Source organism: Rhinoraja longicauda, chromosome 25 (assembly GCF_053455715.1).
Source record: "Rhinoraja longicauda isolate Sanriku21f chromosome 25, sRhiLon1.1, whole genome shotgun sequence".
NCBI classification, from domain to species: Eukaryota; Metazoa; Chordata; class Chondrichthyes; order Rajiformes; family Arhynchobatidae; genus Rhinoraja; species Rhinoraja longicauda.
The window spans coordinates 10,708,568-10,727,910 of record NC_135977.1 but is presented as its reverse complement, the minus strand read 5'-3'; the positions used below and the strand labels follow the sequence as shown (position 1 = coordinate 10,727,910).

Here is a 19,343-nt window from a genome sequence, read left to right as displayed (position 1 = left end):
GCATTATTCAGTGCAATCAGCAGTCATGGCTGGTAATGACTTAATTATCTTTGTTACAGATTGTTTGAGAGTTGATTGCGTTGAATGGAAATCAGGCTCATGGTTTCTTATAGATACCTAACTTCCTGACTGAACTGATGGGTTTGTAATGGAAGAGCAGTTATCCAATTCTCGAAATAAATGGATTTGCCAATGAGTTTATCATACATGAGGCAGACTCTAGCGTGTTAATCCTGCTGGGAGAAACTACCACAACAGTTTTTTTAGAGATACAGCGCGGAAACAGGCCCTTCGGCCCACCGAGTCCGCGCCGCCCAGCGACCCCCGCACACTAATACTATCCTACACACACTAGGGACAATTTTTACATTTACCCAGTCAATTAACCTACATACCTGTACGTTTTTGGAGTGTGGGAGGAAACCGAAGATCTCGGAGAAAACCCACGCAGGTCACGGGGAGAATGTACAAACTCCGTACAGACGGCGCCCGTAGTCAGGATCGAACCTGAGTCTCCGGCGCTGCATTCGCTGTCAGGCAGCAACTCTACCGCTGCGCCACCGTGCCGAAGGTCCTACAACGTGGACACAGGCCCTTTGGTCCAACTTGCCCATACCGGCCAACATGCCCCTTCTACACTAGCCCCATCTGCCTGCATTTGGCCCATATCCCTCTAAACCTGTCCTATCCATGGACCTGTTTAATTGTTTCTTAAATGTTGCGATAGTGCCAGCCTCAACTACCTCCTCTGGCAGCTCGTTCCATTCACCCACCACCCTTTGCGTGAAAATATTACCCCTCAGGTTCCTATTGAATTTTTGCCCTCTCACCTCAAACCTATGTCCTCTGGTCCTTGATTCCCCTACTCTGGGCAAGAGACTCTGCATTTACTACCTGATCGATTCCTCTCATGATTTTGTACACTTACACTTTTTGTACACTTTTGTACAGTTATGAACAAGTTGAATGACAGAGCAAGATTGAAGGTTCTGAATGACAATAGGGCAATATTTTCCCATTGTCTATGAAAATGTCACTTCCCAAGTGAGAGCCTGCTGAGGATCCATATTTCTACGTAAATAATGTGTAATTCTCTGTAGTTCAAAAATCAGCAGATGACCTTCATTGGTCTGTACGGCTTTATTATTCATTAGGAAGAGAGGGTAGCTTCTCTATATAGAAACAGGAAAATAGGTGCAGGAGGAGGCCATTTGGCCCTTTGAGCCAGCACCGCCATTCACTGTGATCATGGCTGATCATTCACAATCAGTAATCCGTTCCTGCCTTCTCCCCATATCCCTTGATTCCACTTTGATTTCCGATATGACCACCTTGTTGGTGGCCTGGCATTGGGAGTACTGGCATCCAACATCTCCCCTCCAAAAGCCATTTGGAGCTGGATAGTGGGAAGGTAGGGGTGGCATGGTGGCGCAGTGATAGATCTACTCCCTCACAGCGCCAGAGAACCAGGTTCGATCTTGACCAAGAGCGCTTGTCTTGTTGCCTTCTAGTACAACTAGTGTTTGTACCTTCTCCCCGTGATCTGCATGGGTTTTCTTTGAGAACTTTGGTTTCCTGCCACACTCCAAAGAAGTACAGGTTTGTAGGTTAATTACAGTTAAATTGTCCCTAGTGTGCGTAGGGTCGTGTTAATGCACAGGGATCGCTGGTCGGCACGGACCCGGTGAGCCATCGGGCCTGTTTCCGCGCTGTATCTCTAACCTAAACTAAACTAAACTAAACTAAAATGCGTGTGATACAGTGAAGACAGTGAGTGAGGGTGAAACAGGTGAGAAGTGGGAGAAACTAAGAATGAATGTGTCCCAACTAGTGCAGAGCAGCAACTAACAAACAATTGCCTGAATTTGGAACAGGGTTGGGGTCTTGTTGGAGAAACAAGGAACCGCAGATGCTGGTTTACCAAGGAATGACATAAAGTGCTGGAGTAACTCAGCGGGTCAGGCAGCACTTCTGGAGAACATGGATAGGTGACGTTTCGGCTCGAGACACTTCTCCCTGACCCGACCCAAAATGTCACCTATCCAGAGCTTCTTCAACATTGGCATCGCCAGAACAATTATAGAAACATAGAAAATAGGTGCAGGAGTAGGCCATTCGGCCCTTCGAGCCTGCACCGCCATTCAATATGATCATGGCTGATCATCCAGCTCAGTAACCTGTACCTGCCTTCTCTCCATACCCCCTGATCCCTTTAGCCACAAGGGCCACATCTAACTCCCTCTTAAATATAGCCAATGAACTGGCCTCAACTACCTTCTGTGGCAGAGAATTCCACAGACTCACCACTCTCTGTGTGAAGAAATGTTTTCTCATCTCGGTCCTAAAAGACGTCCCTCTTATCCTTAAACTGTGACCCCTAGTTCTGGACTTCCCCAACATCGGGAACAATCTTCCCGCATCTAGCCTCTCCAACCCCTTAAGAATTTTATATGTTTCTACAAGATCCCCCCTCAGTCTTCTAAATTCCAGCGAGTATAAGCCTAGTCTATCCAGTATAAGCCTAGTCTTTCCAGTATAAGCCTAGTCTTTCCAGTACTAGGCAGTGAATTCAACTTTAACCTAATTTTAAATTTAAACTGCAGATGATGGTGATATCTGGATGAAAACAGAAAATCTTGTACTTTTCTAGAATGTGGAGTAAATCCTTTTCTTTCTCAATGAAGGGAGAAGATTGAGATGTTTAAAAGCAAATCTCTTCTGCGTTACCTGGACAGCATTTGGTCCATGCTAAAATTCACCCAATTCACAAATTTGGTCCAAAATTTATCAACCATACATATTTTTCCATTGAAGATTTACTGAATACAGGAAATATGGTTAAAGGTCTAATAGATAGCATTTATTAGTTACGGGTTAAATTCTTGATTGCAATGTGTATTGGCCCATTATACTTTTACATTGTGCTCAGGAAATAATGTCCCCCATAATATTATGTGGAGAATCGTAATTTAGATTTCAGTGGTGTTGTCGAAGAAACAAATTGCACATCTGTTAATTTTCATTTCCGTCATCTTCAATGGTTCAAAGTAAAAATGTCCCCGGTGGATTGTTTTATTATGTAATCTATCTCACGGCATTATTTTCAAGAAGCTTTGCAATCAACTGACTGATGGGCATGTTGTACAACTGAAGTATCTGCTCCTGGGTAAAGCTGAGGTTCACTCCATTTAATTATCGTTGAGTAAATAGACTGCAGCTCATCCTGAAGTCTTTGTACTTCAGAAATGGAGAACGGCATTTTGGAAATGTCCTCTCAATTTTAGAACTTGAATCAGAGTTTAGCCTGTTTTCAGTTTTTAAACCAAAATGCTGGTCAATGTCTCACTTTGAACCCTTCCCTTCTACCTCGAGTTTTCAACACCATTCTTTCATCATAAGGGCGGCATGGTGGCGCAGCTGTAGAGTCTCTGCCTTACAGCGCTTACAGCGCTAGAGACCCAGGTTCGATCCCGACTACGGGTCAGTCAGTTCAGCCAGTCAGCCAGTTTAGTTCATTCGTCACGTGTACCGAGGTACAGTGAAAAGCTTTTTGTTGCGTGCTAACCAGTCAGCAGAAAGACAATACATGATTACAATCAATGCATTTACAGTGAAAGGAAACATGATAAGGGAATAAGTAACATGATGCTGCACTGCTCCTGTCCGTGACTATAATCAAGTTGCCCGCCAACCTGGAAAAAAATTGAGGTGAAGGAAGAATTGCCACAGTTACTAGGCTTTCGGGACCTGCAAGGGTTAAAAGTACATGAGCCCCTGCTGACAGATATCCGAGATATTCGGTGTACTTAGCTACCTGGCAGATCACAGGCCCAGGACTTCCCCGGTGACGTTTGAGTTTCAGCGGCATAGCTTTGCAGGTTTGACATGGGGATCAGTTGTTGTTCTGTTTATTTATTTCCCAGGTTTAAGGTGAGGGGGGGGGAAATATTTCATAGGAACCTGAGGGGCAACTTTTTTACAGAAAGGGTGGTAGGGGTAGGGTGGCACAGTGGCACAGGGGCAGCACAGTGGGGCAGCGGTAGAGTTGCTGCCTTACAGCGCCAGAGATCTGGGTTTGATCCTGTCTACGGGTGCTGTCTGTACAAAGGTTTGTACGTTCTCCCTGTGACCAGCTGGGTTTCCTCCGGGTGCTCCGGTTTCCTCCCACACCCCAAAGACATGCAGATTTGAACGTCAATTGGCTTAGGTAAAAGCCCTTAGTGTGCAGGATAGTGCAAGTGCATGAGGTGATCGCTGGTCGGTGTGGACTCAGTGGGCTGAAGGTCCTGTTTCCACCCTGTAGTTCTAAAGTCTAAAGTGAAATCTTTGGAATGAGCTGCCAGAGGTGGTCGTTGAGACAGGTGCTATCACAACGTTTTCAAAACGTTTGGACAGCTCAGGACAGGTTTAGAGGGGTATGGGCCAAATGCAGGCAGGTGGGACTAGTGCAGATGGGGCATGGGCAAGTTGGGCTGGAGGGCCTGTTTCCACGCTGTGTGACTCCATGATCTGAGCTTTACAGGCAAGGCCATTCTGAGATGTTCTGGAGTTGGCGGTGGCGAGTCTTAAATTTCTGCAGGGCTTCTGGGTGGAAGTTTCCCCTCAGTGTTTGTAGGGTGGAGAGATTTTTGAAAGTGTGACATGAAATGCAGTAAACAATTTGTGTGTATTATGCTGCCACAAGAACAGTGTAATAAAGATAAATGGGATGCAAAATTATCCATTGTGTGTGAAACACAAATGGACCCACAAATCATTCCAAAGAACGATCCACAATATTGTCCAATTGTGCCATGAAAATCAGGAAAAAAAAGTGCACGGGCTGGCAATTTTGAAATAAAAACAGAAAATGCTGGAAGCTCTCAGCAGGTCAGCCACACAGCGCCAGAGACCCGGGTTCGATCCCGACTACAGGTGCTGACTAAGAATCTGTTCTCCCTTTGGCCAAGTGGGTTTTCTCCGGGTGCTCCGGTTTCCTCCCACATCCCAAAGACGTACAGGTTTGTAGGTTCATTGGCTTCTGTAAATTGTAAATTGTTCCTATCGCGTAGTATAGTGCTAGGGTAGGGGGTGATCGCTGGTCGGCGTGGACGCGGTGGGCCGAAGGGCATGCTTCCATGCTTTATCTCTGCAATCTAAAGCCAGGTAGCCTCTGTGGAGAGAGAAATAGCCACTTTCAGATCAAAGAGTCCATGACGTGAAACGTTAGCTGTTTTTCTTTTCATCGGTGCTGCTTGACCTGCTGAGTATTTTCAGCAGTTTCTGTTCTTACTTAAGCTGGTGCTGGGTGTTTGATGACTTATTCAGTGCCTGTAACCTCTGACATTTTAAGTCGTTTTAATATTTTCCTGAGAATGGAGTGATTTCATCCTGATGCCTCACCCCTCACATTTGTTCTATCCTTTCACCTTGTGAAGTGATGTATGTTCCTCCCTCGCCCGTCAACTAATGCAAAACATTGATGGTCTTGTTCTGTTGAACTCGTAACCTGTGCCCAAGCTCAGGGGAATGCCACTGCACCCAGCTTGACATTAAGTTGTCTGAAGGAACTGCAGATGCTGGATTAAATCGAAGATGGACACAAAATGCAGGAGTAACTCAGCGGGACAGGCAGCATCTCACAAGAGGAGGAATGGGTGACATTTCGGGTCGAGACCCTTCTTCACACTAGTCGGGGGAGAGGGAAACAAGAGATATGGACAATAATGTAGAGAGATATAGAACAAATGAATGAAAGACATGCAAAAAAGTAACGATGGTACAGGAAACAGGCCATTGTTAGCTGTTTGCTAGGTGCAAATAAGAAGCTGGTGACTTGGGTGAAGGAGAGGTGGAGAGAGAGAGAGGGAATGCAGGGGTTACTTGAAGTTAGAGAAATTAATATTCCTACCACTGGGCTGTAAGCTGCCCAAGCGAAATATGAGATGCTGTTCCTCCAAGAAGTTCATTTAGTTGTCATTAAGTTGTCATTCGCACAAAACCTGTGCGCAGGACAGGGGCAGGAGACGGAGAGATCTGGGGCAATAAGAGCTACTCGTGTGACAGTCTTGCTTCTGTATAAAGATAATAAGCAGCAGGAATTTGCCACCGACCAGGGCCCTTGGTGCTGTTTCTCCTCCCACCAGGTTACAATCATAAGCGAAATGAGCCAAATTACATATTTCGCTCGAGCACCCAGCAGTATGAATATTGATTTCTCGAACTTCAAGTAACCTTTGCATCCCCTCTCTTTCCGTTCCTTCCTCACCCTAGTCATCGTACTAGTTTCACTGTCGTCCTGCTGAGTTTCACTGTTTGTATCCACTCATTATCATCTTCTCCACAGCCCAACAATGGACCATTGCCGTTCCTTGATCATCTTTTCTGTCTTTGGTCTGTCCTTTTGCATACCTTTCATTCAGTTGTTCTACGTACCTTTTCACACTCCTCGTTTCCCTCTCCCCTGACTCTCCGTCTGAAGAAGGGCCTCGACCCGAAACGTCACCGATTCCTTTTCTCCAGAGATGCTGCCTGGCCCGCTGGGTTACTCCAGCGTTTTGTGTCTATCTTTGGTGTAAACCAGCATCGGCAGTTCCTTCCTGCACAAGCTCAGTGGAAAAATTTCCAAGGAAACTAAGTGAACCCAGCCACAGTTCCCAGTTCTCAGGAGGTTCTGTTGGGAGACGGGGGAGAATCCAAGAGGGATTTCAGTGCTGTTTACTTGTGCATGTTACAAATGGAGCTAAATATACTCGATGCCTAGAGATGTGTAAAGGCAGCTTTATTTTAATACAAATCTGCTCTGTGCAGAGACGGAGAATTATGAACCGTTTCGTTCCTGGCATCAACAGCCATCACTTTAATCAGCAAGGGTAAATATAGTGCTTGCACCCGACATAACAAGGGGCCCATTTTAACCCAGTTCTTCAATGCAGCGAGAACAAGACCCGTGAAAGGGGAGACAAGTGATGAAGATGAGGAGACCGAGTATTTTGATGCCATGGAGAGTGCACCAGACTTCATCACAGTAACCACGGAGCCGACGGAACACAGGTGAGTGACCAGACTGCCCCAGAGCTCATTCACCTGGCGCGCAAATAGTTCATTCCAGCCCCGACTGAGGAAATTAAATGCCTTCTCCGTAAAATATGTTTAAAAAAAATAAAAAATTCTCTTTGTAACTTTGTTTTAAAGAGATGAGGCGTAACAATCTCCACCCTCAGATCTCAGTATGAAAGCTCCTAAAATTGTCCGAGGGCGTATACAACCAGTTAGGGCCGGCGCTGCGGTAGAGTTGCTGCCTTACAGCGCCAGAGACCCGAGTTCGATCCTGACCACAGGCGCTGTCTGTACGGAGTTTGTATGTTCTCGCTATGGCCACGTGGATTTCCACTGAGTGCTCCCGTTTCCTCCCACACTCCAAAGACGTGCATGTTTGTAGGTTAATTGGCCCCTGCAAGTTGTAAATTGTCCCTAGTGTTTAGGATAGTGCTAGTGTACGGGGATAGAAACATAGAAGCATAGAAAATAGGTGCAGGAGTAGGCCACTCGGCCCTTCGAGCCTGCACTGCCATTCAATATGATCATGGCTGATCATCCAACTCAGTATCCTGTACCTGCCTTCTCTCCATACCCCCTGATCCCTTTAGCCACAAGGGCCACATCTAACTCCCTCTTAAATATAGCCAATGAACTGGCCTCAACTACCTTCTGTGGCAGAGAATTCCACTGACCCACTGTTCCAGATGATCGCTGGTCAGCACAAGCTCCATAGAAATACAGATTTGTAGGTTAATTGACTTTTGTAAATTGTGCCTGGTGTGTAGGATAGTTCTGGATCGCTGGTCGGCACGGACTCAGTGGGCCAAAGGTCTTGTTTCTACGCTGCATCTCTAAAGAAACTAAAGTCTAAAGTGGAAAAAAAATCAGCGACGCAATGGACAATCTCTCTGAAACCTAAGAATCTTTTCCCTTTGGAAAGAGATCATAATCCATGCTGAGCTTCTTTAGGATAGAGAATTGTTTCCTCCTTTAGGAATGCACAAGCAAAAATTATTGTTGCATGTTTCTAAGTTCCTTTGACATGTCACCAGTGTGCAGGAATTGATGCGATTATCAACTCCTTTCATCATGTTCCCTGGTCCCTGGTGTGGGTAATATTCTTCTGATTTAGTCACCAAATAGTTGAGGGATATTTAATTTGTGATTCATAGTGGATTATGTAACCCTACTCAAAATAAACTCAAATCAAATAATGCAGATTAGGCAGTTTACAGCCCAGCAGTATGAATGTTGACTTCTCTAATTTCAATACTCCCCGTCCCTCCCCCACCCTGGTCATCCTGCTAGTCTCACTGTTCGTGTCCCTTCATTATCACCTCTTCCACAGCCAACAATGGACCATTGTGGGCTCCACCTTTCTTGAGTCATTGGTGCTGGCTGTAATTTGATCTGTACCTTTTCATACCTCTAGTTTTCCCTCTACCCTGACACTCAGTCTGAAGAAGGGTCTTGACCCGAAACGTCACCTGTTCCTTTTCTCCAGAGATGTTGCCTGACCCGCTGAGTTACTCCAGCATTTTGTGCCCATCTTTACTGCAGATTGCAAACCCATTTCAAAATCGATCTTGTCACCGAGGCTCCATCATACATTTAGCCACAGACCAACCAGTCGAAGCTTTTAATTGTAGGATTAATTGTTAGTTTCGTGTGTTTTTGAGAGCTCCCTCTGTCTCTGTAAATCAGTTGAAATAATAGTTTATTCCAGGCATAAGTGGTGACTCAGTGTAACAACCCTCACATGGACAGGTTGCAATTGGTCTGGTGTATGTTCACACTGATGGCAGGCTTTGTTGCTGAGGTTAGTCATCGTTTGGAGGTGTAGTTTTTACAACCACTAACCAAAAGAAAAAGACATTTGTGTTGTATATTTTGGAATCTCAACACACTTTATAGCAATTTCCACTCGACAAAATCCCATAAACAATGAGATACTGGCCAACGCAATCTGATTTAATGTACAAAAGGTAGAAATACTCAGCATGTCAGGCGGTATCTGTGGGAGGGATAAGAGGCAGTGAATTGCTGGTGCTTTTATGTACAGTAAGTCCTCGTTATAATGGACCCTGGAGGGGTGGATGGCATCCGTTGTTGTCAAGTGTCTTCTAGAGCCGAGTAAGGGGGGGGTTAATATTATAAGAAAATAACTGCAGATGCTGGTACAAATCGATTTATTCACAAAATGCTGGAGTAACTCAGCAGGTCAGGCAGCATCTCGGGAGAGAAGGACCCATTCCTTCTCTCCCGAGATGCTGCCTGACCTGCTGAGTTACTCCAGCATTTTGTGAATAAAAGGGGGTTAATATTAACTAGTTTAACCCAAGGCCGGGTGGGAAGGAGCGGGGCTGTGTGTGGGGGGTGGGGGGGAGCGGCCCTGCCAAGCCCTGCCCTGCCCGCTAACCACCACCATGAACGGACGCCTCATAAGATCATCAATGATAGGAGTAGAATTAGGCCATTCGGCCCATCAAGTCTACTCCGCCATTCAATCATGGCCGCTCCATCTCTCCCTCCTAACCCCATTCTGCTGCCTTCTCCCCACAACCTCTGACACCCGTACTAATCAAGAATCCATCTATCTCCGCCTTAACGATATCCACTGATTTGGCCTCCACAGCCGTCTGTGGCAAAGAATCCCACAGATTCACCGCCTTGGTCCGCTATAACCAAAATCCGTTATAAAGAGGTCCATAATAATGAGGGTCGACTGTATTGCCCTTTTTCACTAAACCCTTCCATCCATCTGGGACCACAGGTAGGGTCTCAGTTTAACATCTCATGTGAAAGACAGCACAGCTCTCCCTTCGAGATCTGACGTACCTCAGCCGGGATTTGAGGCTCAAACCCCTAGAGCCGCATTCAAACCCAATGGGTCGTTATTCTCTTCCAGAAAAGTAGCCAATCCTCCCAGCCAATTTATCCTACACGTGATTGTGTTGGATCGGTTGTACCTGGGCCTTTGGCCTTTTAGATTTAAATTTAGATTTAGAGATACAGCGCGGAAACAGGCCCTTCAGCCCACCGAGTCCGTGCCGCCCAGCGATCCCTGCACATTAACACTATCCTACACACATTAGGGACAATTTTTACATTTACCCAGTCAATTAACCTACATACCTGGGGAGAGGTTGCATAGGCCAAGACCTTTCTCCTTGGAGCATATTAGGCTGCTGGGTGACCTTATGGAGGTGTACAAAATCATGAGAGGCATGGATAAAGTGGAAGCTCACAGATGATTTCCCTAGGTAAGGGATTCCAGAACTAGAGGGCATATGTTTAAGGTGAGGGGAGAGAGATTTAAGACGGACTACAGGGACATCTTTTTCATTCAGAGGATAATCTGTATCTGGAGTGAGTTGCCAAAGGAAGCAATAGAAGTGGAAGGTTGACACAAAATGCTGGAATAACTCAGCGGGTCAGGAAGCATCTCGGGAGAGAAGGAATGGGTGACGTTTCGGGTCGAGACCCTTCTTCAGACTCATCTCGACCCGAAACGTCGCCCATTCCTTCTCTCCCGAGATGCTGCCTGACCCGCTGAGTTACTCCAGCATTTTGTGTCTACCTTCGATTATACCAGCATCCGCAGTTTTGTTCCTACACAATAAAAGTGGATACAGTTATGACTTTTAAAAGACTTTTGGACAGATCCATGGATAGATGAGGTTCAGAGAGGAGTATGGGACTCACGCAATATGCTACCTTGTTCAGCATGGACAAGGCTGAGCCTGTTTCTGTGCTATACAACTCTATGACTCCAGTTAGATATGTGCAGTTACCTCAATGGCCTTAGAGTGACTCTAGATAGACAGCCACTCTGCACTCTGCCAGTATTCCATTGCTCACATCACAAATCACTTTTAGATTAGTTCAGAGATACAGCATTGATACAGCCCCTTCAGTCCACGCTGACCAGTGATCATAGTCACACAGCATGGAAACACGCACTTCAACCCAATTTGCCCATGCCGACCGACATGCCCCATCTACACTCATCCCACTTGCCTGTTTTCGGCCCATATCCCTCTAAACCTATCCTCTCCATGTACCTGACTAACTGTTTCTTAAACCTGCCACAACTACATCGTCCAACAGCTTATTCCATACACCCACTACCCTTTCTGTAAAAAAGTTACACTTCAAGTTCCCATTAAATCTCCCCCCCCCCCCCCCCCCCCTCATCTTAAACCTATGTCCTCTGGTTGTCAATTCCCAACTCCGGGCATAAAGACTGTGCATTCACCCAATCTATGCCTCCCATGAGTTTGTACACCTCTATAAGATCACACTTCATCCTCTTGTACTCCAAGGAATAGAGTTCCAGCCTGCTCAGCCTTTCCCTGTAGCTCAGCCCCTCGAGTCCTGGCGACATCCTGGTAAATCTTCTCTGAAGCCTCTCAGACTTCACAACATCCTTTCTATAACATGGTGTCCAAAATTGAACACAATACTCTAATTGTGGCCTCACCAGCGTCTTGTATATACTGTAACATGGCCTCCCAACCTCTGTGCTCAATACACTGCCTGATGAAGGCCAACGAGTTGAAAGCCTTCTTGACCACCCTATCCACCTGTGACGCCACCTCCATGATCACACTAGTTCTATCCTACCCCCGAGGGACAATCTACACAAGCATATTAGCCTTCCCGTCATTAGAAGATGGGAGAAAGCCGGAGCACCCGGATAAAACCCACACAGTCACAGGGAGAACATGCAAACTTCGTACAGACAACACTGGTAGTCAGGATGGAACCTGGGACTGTGGGGCTGTAAGGCAGCAGGTCCACCGCTGCAGCACCGTGCCGCCCCTGACGTTTGTTGAGGTAAAAGGGGCGTGCCTCGACGCTGCCTCACCTGGTTTGAAATCTCTCACCTTGTGTTTGCGTGCAGGCGGACAGGAAGCAATGTCAGTGCGACGAGCAGCGAGCCGACTGAAGCTTGGAACCTGGACAGTCAGGTGAGTGGCATCAGGCAGCAGCGATCGCCGGGCTTGTTCCCTGCACCTCCTGTCTGAATCTGCCCGCCTCAGATTGATTGATGAAATTCACACTTGGTCTTGAGGCATCGGATGACGGCAGGCTTGTCTTTAGTCAGCACAACCCCAGCAGCTGGAGAAGGGTCCTGACCCGAAACGTCATCTGTCCATTTTCTCCAGAGATGCTGCCTGACCCACTGAGTTACTCCAGCATTTTGTGCCTGTCTCCAGCAGATGAAGTGTTCCTTGTTGTGAAATGCACGGCGATTAACCAACTAACCCCACAGCCAAAGACGTGCGGGTTTGTAGGCTAATTCTCCTCTGTAAAATTGTCCCTATTGTGTAGGGAATAGATGGGATAGTGGGATAACATAGAACTAGTGTAACTGGTGATTGATGGTCGGAGTAGACACAATGTGCTGAATAATAGACACAAAATGCTGGAGTAACTCAGCGGGACAGGCAGCATCTCTGGAGAAAAGAACCAGGTGACTTTTCAGGTTGAGACCCTTCTTCAGACTGAGAGTCCAGCACCTGACCACTGTTACTCCAGCATTCGTGTCTATTTTTGGTGTAATCCAGCATCTACAGTTCCTTCCCACACAATACTAAGATAGGAGGAGTAGTTGATAGTGAGGTAGATTTTCAAAGTCTACAGAGAGACTTGGGCCTTTTGGAAGGGTGGGCTGAAAGATGGCAGATGGAATTTAATGCTGATAAGTGTGAGGTGCTGCATTTTGGTAGGACAAATCAAAATAGGACGTACAGGGTAAATGGTAGGGAATTGAGGAATGCAGTGGAACAGAGGGATCTGGGAATAACTGTGCATTGTTCCCTGAAGGTGGAATCTCATGTGGATAGGGTGGTGAAGAAGGCGTTTGGTATGCTTGCCTTTATAAATCAGAGCATCGAGTATAGAAGTTGGGATGTAATGTTAAAATTGTACAGGGCATTGGTGAGGCCGAATCTGGAGTATGGTGTGCAGTTCTGGTCGCCAAATTATAGGAAGGATGTCGACAAAATGGAGAGGGTACAGAGGAGATTTACTAGAATGTTGCCTGGGTTTCAGCACTTAGGCTACAGAGAGAGGTTGAACAGGTTGGGTCATTATTCTTTGGAGCGTAGAAGGTTGAGGGGGGACTTGATAGAGGTTTTTAAAATTTTGAGAGGGACGGACAGAGTTGACGTGGGTAGGCTTTTCCCTTTGAGAGTGGGGAAGATTCCAACAAGGGGACATAGCTTCAGAATTGAGGGACAAAGGTTTAGGGGTAACATGAGGGGGAACTTCTTTACTCAGAGGGTGGTGGCTGTATGGAATGGGCTTCCGGTGGAAGTGGTGGAGGCTGGCTCGATTTAATTATTTAAGAGTAAATTGGATAGGTATATGGATAGGAGGGAATTAGAGGGTTATGGTCTGAGTGCAGGTAGATGAGACTAGGTCAGGGAGAATGGTCGGCGTGGACTGGTAGGGCCGGACAGGCCTGTTTCCATGCTATAGTTGTTATATGTTATAATGGGCTGAATGGCCTGTTTCTATGTCCACACGTTCACGTTATAGAAGTAGAATTAGGCCATTCGTCCCATCGGGTTTATTCCACCATTCAATCATGGCTGATCTCTGCCTCCTAATCCCATTTTCCTGCCTTCTCCCCATAACCCTTGACACCCGTGCTGTCCTCTCTAAACTACGCTAAAATATCGTAATCGTGTGACCTTCAGAAACTGAGCATCATGCTTGTGATGATATGTGGGGGGCGGAGGGGCACTTAGGTGGGGACCTTAGCTCCTGCCACGTGTGGCCTAATTGCAACGTTGATATTACTTCAATTTTGTTCAGCAAAAAGACTACTAACCTCGAACCACCTGTCCTCCACATAAAGGGGAACTGAGGGGCCAGGTATAAAGTGCGATCGACCCCAACTTTAATCCGACTTGCCAATGACATTTAATTGCCCCTTTTAACCCTGCTAATAAGCCTGCTTAAGTTCTCTCTTGCTTGCTTTATATTCCCCAAAGGCCCTTTCTGATTTTGTCTTCCTAAGCCTTCCTTCCTTGGTCCCTTTTACTTTCCTCCGAATTTGGAACCTCTCTGGTCATCTAAGATTCCCTTAACTTGCCATCCTTATCCCTCCTCCTGACTGGATCGTGCCTGACCTGAACTCTGAACGACAATGACCAACGTAGACACCCAATAAAAAGCGGTCCCAATTGACTCCTTTGAGCACCTGGCCGATCATGCTGCAGTTTGCCTTTACCCCGAGTTAGTGCATTCCCAGAAGGTGCAGACTTATCCCCTATTCATAACTATTTAAAAACTTATGGAGTTGTGATCTCTACTCCCAAAGTGCTTTTGCACTGAAATACCAGTCACGTGGGTGACGTCAGAAGCACATTTGATGAACAGCACCTCGTATTCCGCCTCGGTACACATAGACCCGACAGCACGAAGACTGCATTCTCTATCTCCAGGTAACCTGCTGCTCCACAGTCCCTCTATCCACATGCATCCTCCCATGCGGGCCTTTCTTTTCCACAACCATGCTGCCCCCCCCTCTACCCAGCTTCTTCACCACCCACCCCATCTGCCCAATACACACACACTCCTCCCGTCACGCCCCATCCTCCCACTGTTCCCATCTGCCCATCCACCTGTTATTTGGACCAATGCTTCACCTCCCTTTCCTCTCATCAGATTCCATCATCTTCTACCCTGGTTCCCTCCATCGATCATCTCCAAGCCTCTGCTCTTATTCCACCCCTCTCTACCTCTCTCTCCCTGACTCCATCCATCAATCCACCCTTCCTGACATGGATCCATCTGTCGCTTGCCCGCTCTTGCCCCCAACCACTCTACCTCTTTGTATTGACGATCTCCCCTCCATTCTTGAAGGTTTTGACCTGAAACATCAATTGTCCATTGCCCTCCACAGATGCTGCGGGACCCGCTGAGATCCTACAGCAAGTTTGTGTTTTTGCTCCTGTATTCACAAACTTGCTCAGTCAACTGTAAGACTGTGCATTTTAAATGTGTTCATTTTTTTCCTTGCAAATGGCGCCGTATCGCTTGGTGAAGTCTCTGACCCTCACCTCACACTGGCTGTTTTGCGGTCCTTCCTGCAGGGGTTTGACCTTCCACACGAGGCATCCGACAGTGCATCAGCAAGTAGATTGGTGAAACCACACAGAAAGAGACGGACCCATATCCCGGAGAAACCCAACTACAGCCTTAACCTCTGGAGCATTATGAAAAACTGTATTGGGAAGGAGCTCTCCAAGATCCCCATGCCTGTAAGTAACCTAATTCCCCATCCCGTTGTCTATGTGTTACTCCAAATGGAGGGATCACAAAATGCTGGAGTAACTCAGCGGGTCAGACAGCATCTCAGGAGAGAAGGAATGGGTGACGTTTCGGGTCGAGACCCTTCTTCAGATTGAAGAAGGGTCTCGACCCGAAACGTCACCCATTCAGATCAGTCTGAAGAAGGGTCTCAACCTGAAACGTCACCCATTCTTTCTCTCCTGAGATGCTGCCTGACCCGCTGAGTTACTCCGGCATTTTGTGATGCCTTCAATTTGTACCAGCATCTGCAGTTATTTTCCTACTTCAATTGGAGATGCGAGGCAGTGTTTATTGCACTGCCAACTGGTATGGACTCGTAACTCCTAGGTACATTTCCTCCCACTTTGGTAAATTGAACTCTTCCAAGTGCATTTCACCACTTGGTTGGAAAAAGAGGACGTTGGACTCAAATACGAAAGAATGATGGCATAGGACCTGTGGTTGATTTTTTTAGTTTAGTTCAGGGGTACAGCACGGAAACAGTCCCTTCGGCCCACTGAGTCCGCACCAACCAGCGATCCCCACACACTTACACTATCCTACAAGAATAAGGGGTAGGCCATTTAGAACGGAGATGAGGAAAAACTTTTTCAGTCAGAGAGTAGTATATCTGTGGAATTCTCCGCCTCAGAAGGCATTGGAGGCCGATTCTCTGGATGCTTTCAAGAGAGAGCTAGATAGAGCTTTTAAGGATAGCGGAGTCAGGGGGTATGGGGAGAGGGCAGGAACAGGGTACTGATAGTGAATGATCAGCCATGATCACATTGAATGGCGGTGCTGGCTCGAAGGGCCAAATGGCCTCCTCCTGCACCTATTGCCTATTTTCTATCTCGAAACTAAACTAAAAACTAAACTACATTCTGGACACAGCAGGTGTATGCAAGGAAAAGCACACTGGGATGTTTATTGTGTTGCTGCGGAAGGTGATCCTGATGTGAGGTAGAGACAGAGCGATTGTCCTCTCACCCCTTCCTTTAATATGCAGTTTGGAGCCCAGCGCACGATAAACTATAGTGGCAGGGTGACCTTGAAAGTGTAATTGGAGTCCAACTAATTAAGGTTCACTGAGTATGGTCCTCGGCTTCCTAAGGCAGAAATCTGCAGATTAGAGTTTGTAAATTATATTTACGACAAGGCCACGACCAATTGTGTCATAAGGCACATCATGTGCAGTCTGGAGTGCGGAATGCCTGAGTTTAATAATTCAGAGATACAGCGTGGAAACGGGCAACTTTGGCACACCGAGTCCGTGCCGATCACCCATCACCCCATACGCCAACACGATCCCGCACACTAGGGACAATTTACTGTTTCTTTACCAAAGCCAATTAACCTACAGACCTGCGCGTCTTTGGAGTGTGGGTGGAAACCGGAGCACTTGGAGAAAACCCACGCGGTCACGGGGAGAACGTACAAACTCCGTACAGACAGCAGCTGTAGACGGATCGAACCCGGGTCTCTGGCGCTGTGAGGCACCAACTCTACTAATACACTACTCTGCCACCCTTCCTCTTGTTTTGCATTTCCAGCCGGTTTTATTCATTTATCTGTTTGTTTGTTTATTTATCTATTTATTTATTTATTTATTTATTCATCTATTTATCTGTTTATTTGTCTGTCTGTCTGTCTGTCTGTCTGTCTGTCTGTCTGTCTGTCTGTCTGTCTGTCTGTCTGTCTGTCTGTCTGTCTGTCTGTCTGTCTATTTATTTATTTTTGAAAGCAATGATTGACTCCATTTCCACCCCCTTTAAAGGTTAGAAAATGTCACTGCTCTCTGCAAATTTTTTTTCTTCACATTCTCCGTCAGTTTATTAAATCACTTTGAGATCACTTTCTCGCTCACTCTGTTTCTCCCCATCTCTCTCTCCCTCCCTCTGCCTCTCTATCTCTCCCTCCCTCTGTATCTATTGCTCTCCCTCCGTCTCTATCTCCCCCTCTCCCGATCTCTTTCCCTCCGTCTCTCTCTAACTCTCTCTGTCTCTCTAACTCTCTCCCTCTGTCTCACGATCTCTTTCCCTCTGTCTCTCTAACTCTCTCCCTCTGTCTCTCTAACTCTCTCCCTCTGTCTCTCTAACTCTCTCCCTCTGCCTCTCTAACTCTCTCCCTCTGTCTCTCATTTTCTTGCTCATTGTCTCTCTCTCTCACTCTTTCTCCCTTGCCACCTTCCCTCTCTGTTACATTGGCAACACTGAATGCTCTGGGATTGCACCTGTATGCAATGCATATACCAGGTACTTAATGAAGGCTTCCTTTAATCGCACAAGGTTTGCTGTGAGGGCGTTGACAAAAGCCCTTAGCAGCTTATTTCTGAGAATGCATGTGTTGTTGCACTTCCAGGAAAGGCGCAGGTGAAAAAATATTGGAAACTGAGGCGAAGTGGGGCAGCTATTTTTAGCGAGTGTGGGGAGCTGGAATAATTAATGTCTCCTAGGAGACTGCCAATTTGGAAGAGAATACCTTGGCTGAGACAGGCTTGGCTTGCAAGATGTGGATCCAGTTAAGGCTGCACTGATCCACAAGATGGTTGGGAATGGGATCACTATGCTGTATTGTGGAATGGAAGCCTATATTACATGTTATATGCCCACAGCATGTGCCCTTCCCCCCTACGTTGTACAGTATGACTGAACATGAATTATAGAAACATAGAAAATAGGTGTAGGAGTAGGCCATTCGGCCCTTTGAGACTGCACCGCCATTCAATATGATCATGGCTGATCATCCAGCTCAGTAACCTGTACCTGCCTTCTCTCCATACCCCCTGATCCCTTTAGCCACAAGGGCCACAACTAACTCCCTCTTAAATATAGCCAATGAACTAGCCTCAACTACCTTCTGTGGCAGAGAATTCCACAGACTCACCACTCTCTGTGTGAAGAAATGTTTTCTCATCTCGGTCCTAAAAGACTTCCCCCTTATCCTTAAGCTGTGACCCCTGGTTCTGGACTTCCCCAACATCGGGAACAATCTTCCCGCATCTAGCCTCTCCAACCCCTTAAGAATTTTATATGTTTCTATAAGATCCCCCCTCAATGCACTAGACATTTGTGTTCAGTGGAGTGTTGGGTGGGTGTGTTTGGGAAAGTGTTTGCTCTAAGTGAGTAGGGGACGTGGGAGTGTTTGTTTTCTTGATCGGTTTATTTAGTTTCGTTTAATTTAGAGACACTGCGCAGAAACAGGCCCTTCGGCCCGCCGAGTCCGCGCCGATCAGCGATCCCCGCCCACTAACGCAGTGCCCCCACACACACCCGGGACAATTTACAATTATACCAAGCCAGTTAGTCAACAAGCCTGTACGTGTTTGGAGTGTGGGAGGAAAGCGGAGCACCTGGAGAAAACCCCACGCAGGTCACGGGGAGAACGTACCAACAGCGTACCGACAGCACCCGTAGTCGGGATTGAACCCGAGTCTCTGGCGCTGTAAAGCAGCAACAACACCGCTGCAACACCAAAGTAGTTTTGCCTGATTCTGATCCTTTTTTTTTGTTGTTTGCCAGTTCCAGCCATGATCACATTGAATGGCGGCGCTGGCTCGAAGGGCCGAATGGCCTACTCCTGCACCTATTGTCTATTGTCTATTGTCCTGAATAACATATTCGGCTTATTTTTCTTTCTGCCCAAAATAGAAATAAAAGTAATTGGTTTGTAGTAACCCACATACAATTTCTGCCTACCTTGAGAATGGCAAACGAAAAGTGAGCCAGAAAATGTAGTTGAATTAAATCTTTACCCGCCAGGCTGACACATACTCATGTATAACGTGCTACCCTTTATGCTTTAATTGGGTGTGACGTTGTCACCATTTCAAAGCACTAGGTCAGTCTTATAATTGTCGATTTGTCATTATAAGATCATGCTAAAAATGGAAAAGGTCTCCCGCAGTGTGATTGTTCAATCTGAAATGATCTCTTCCTAAAATATCCCAGCCCAATAAGTAGAAATTCTGGCACTTAGCCATTCCCAACCAAGTGTAGATTCAGAGCTAAATTACA

At 46.5% G+C, this 19,343-nt stretch overlaps 1 protein-coding gene across 1 annotated transcript in view; it reads left to right on the top strand.

The window, feature by feature from the left end:
- Nucleotides 1–19,343, top strand: part of LOC144605667 (oxysterol-binding protein 2-like) — a 193,201-nt gene that overhangs the window by 147,028 nt on the left and 26,830 nt on the right. The window contains 3 exon segments of the mRNA XM_078421143.1: nt 6,915–7,032; nt 11,927–11,993; nt 15,132–15,299. Of these exon segments, the coding sequence (XP_078277269.1) occupies nt 6,915–7,032; nt 11,927–11,993; nt 15,132–15,299 (353 nt within the window).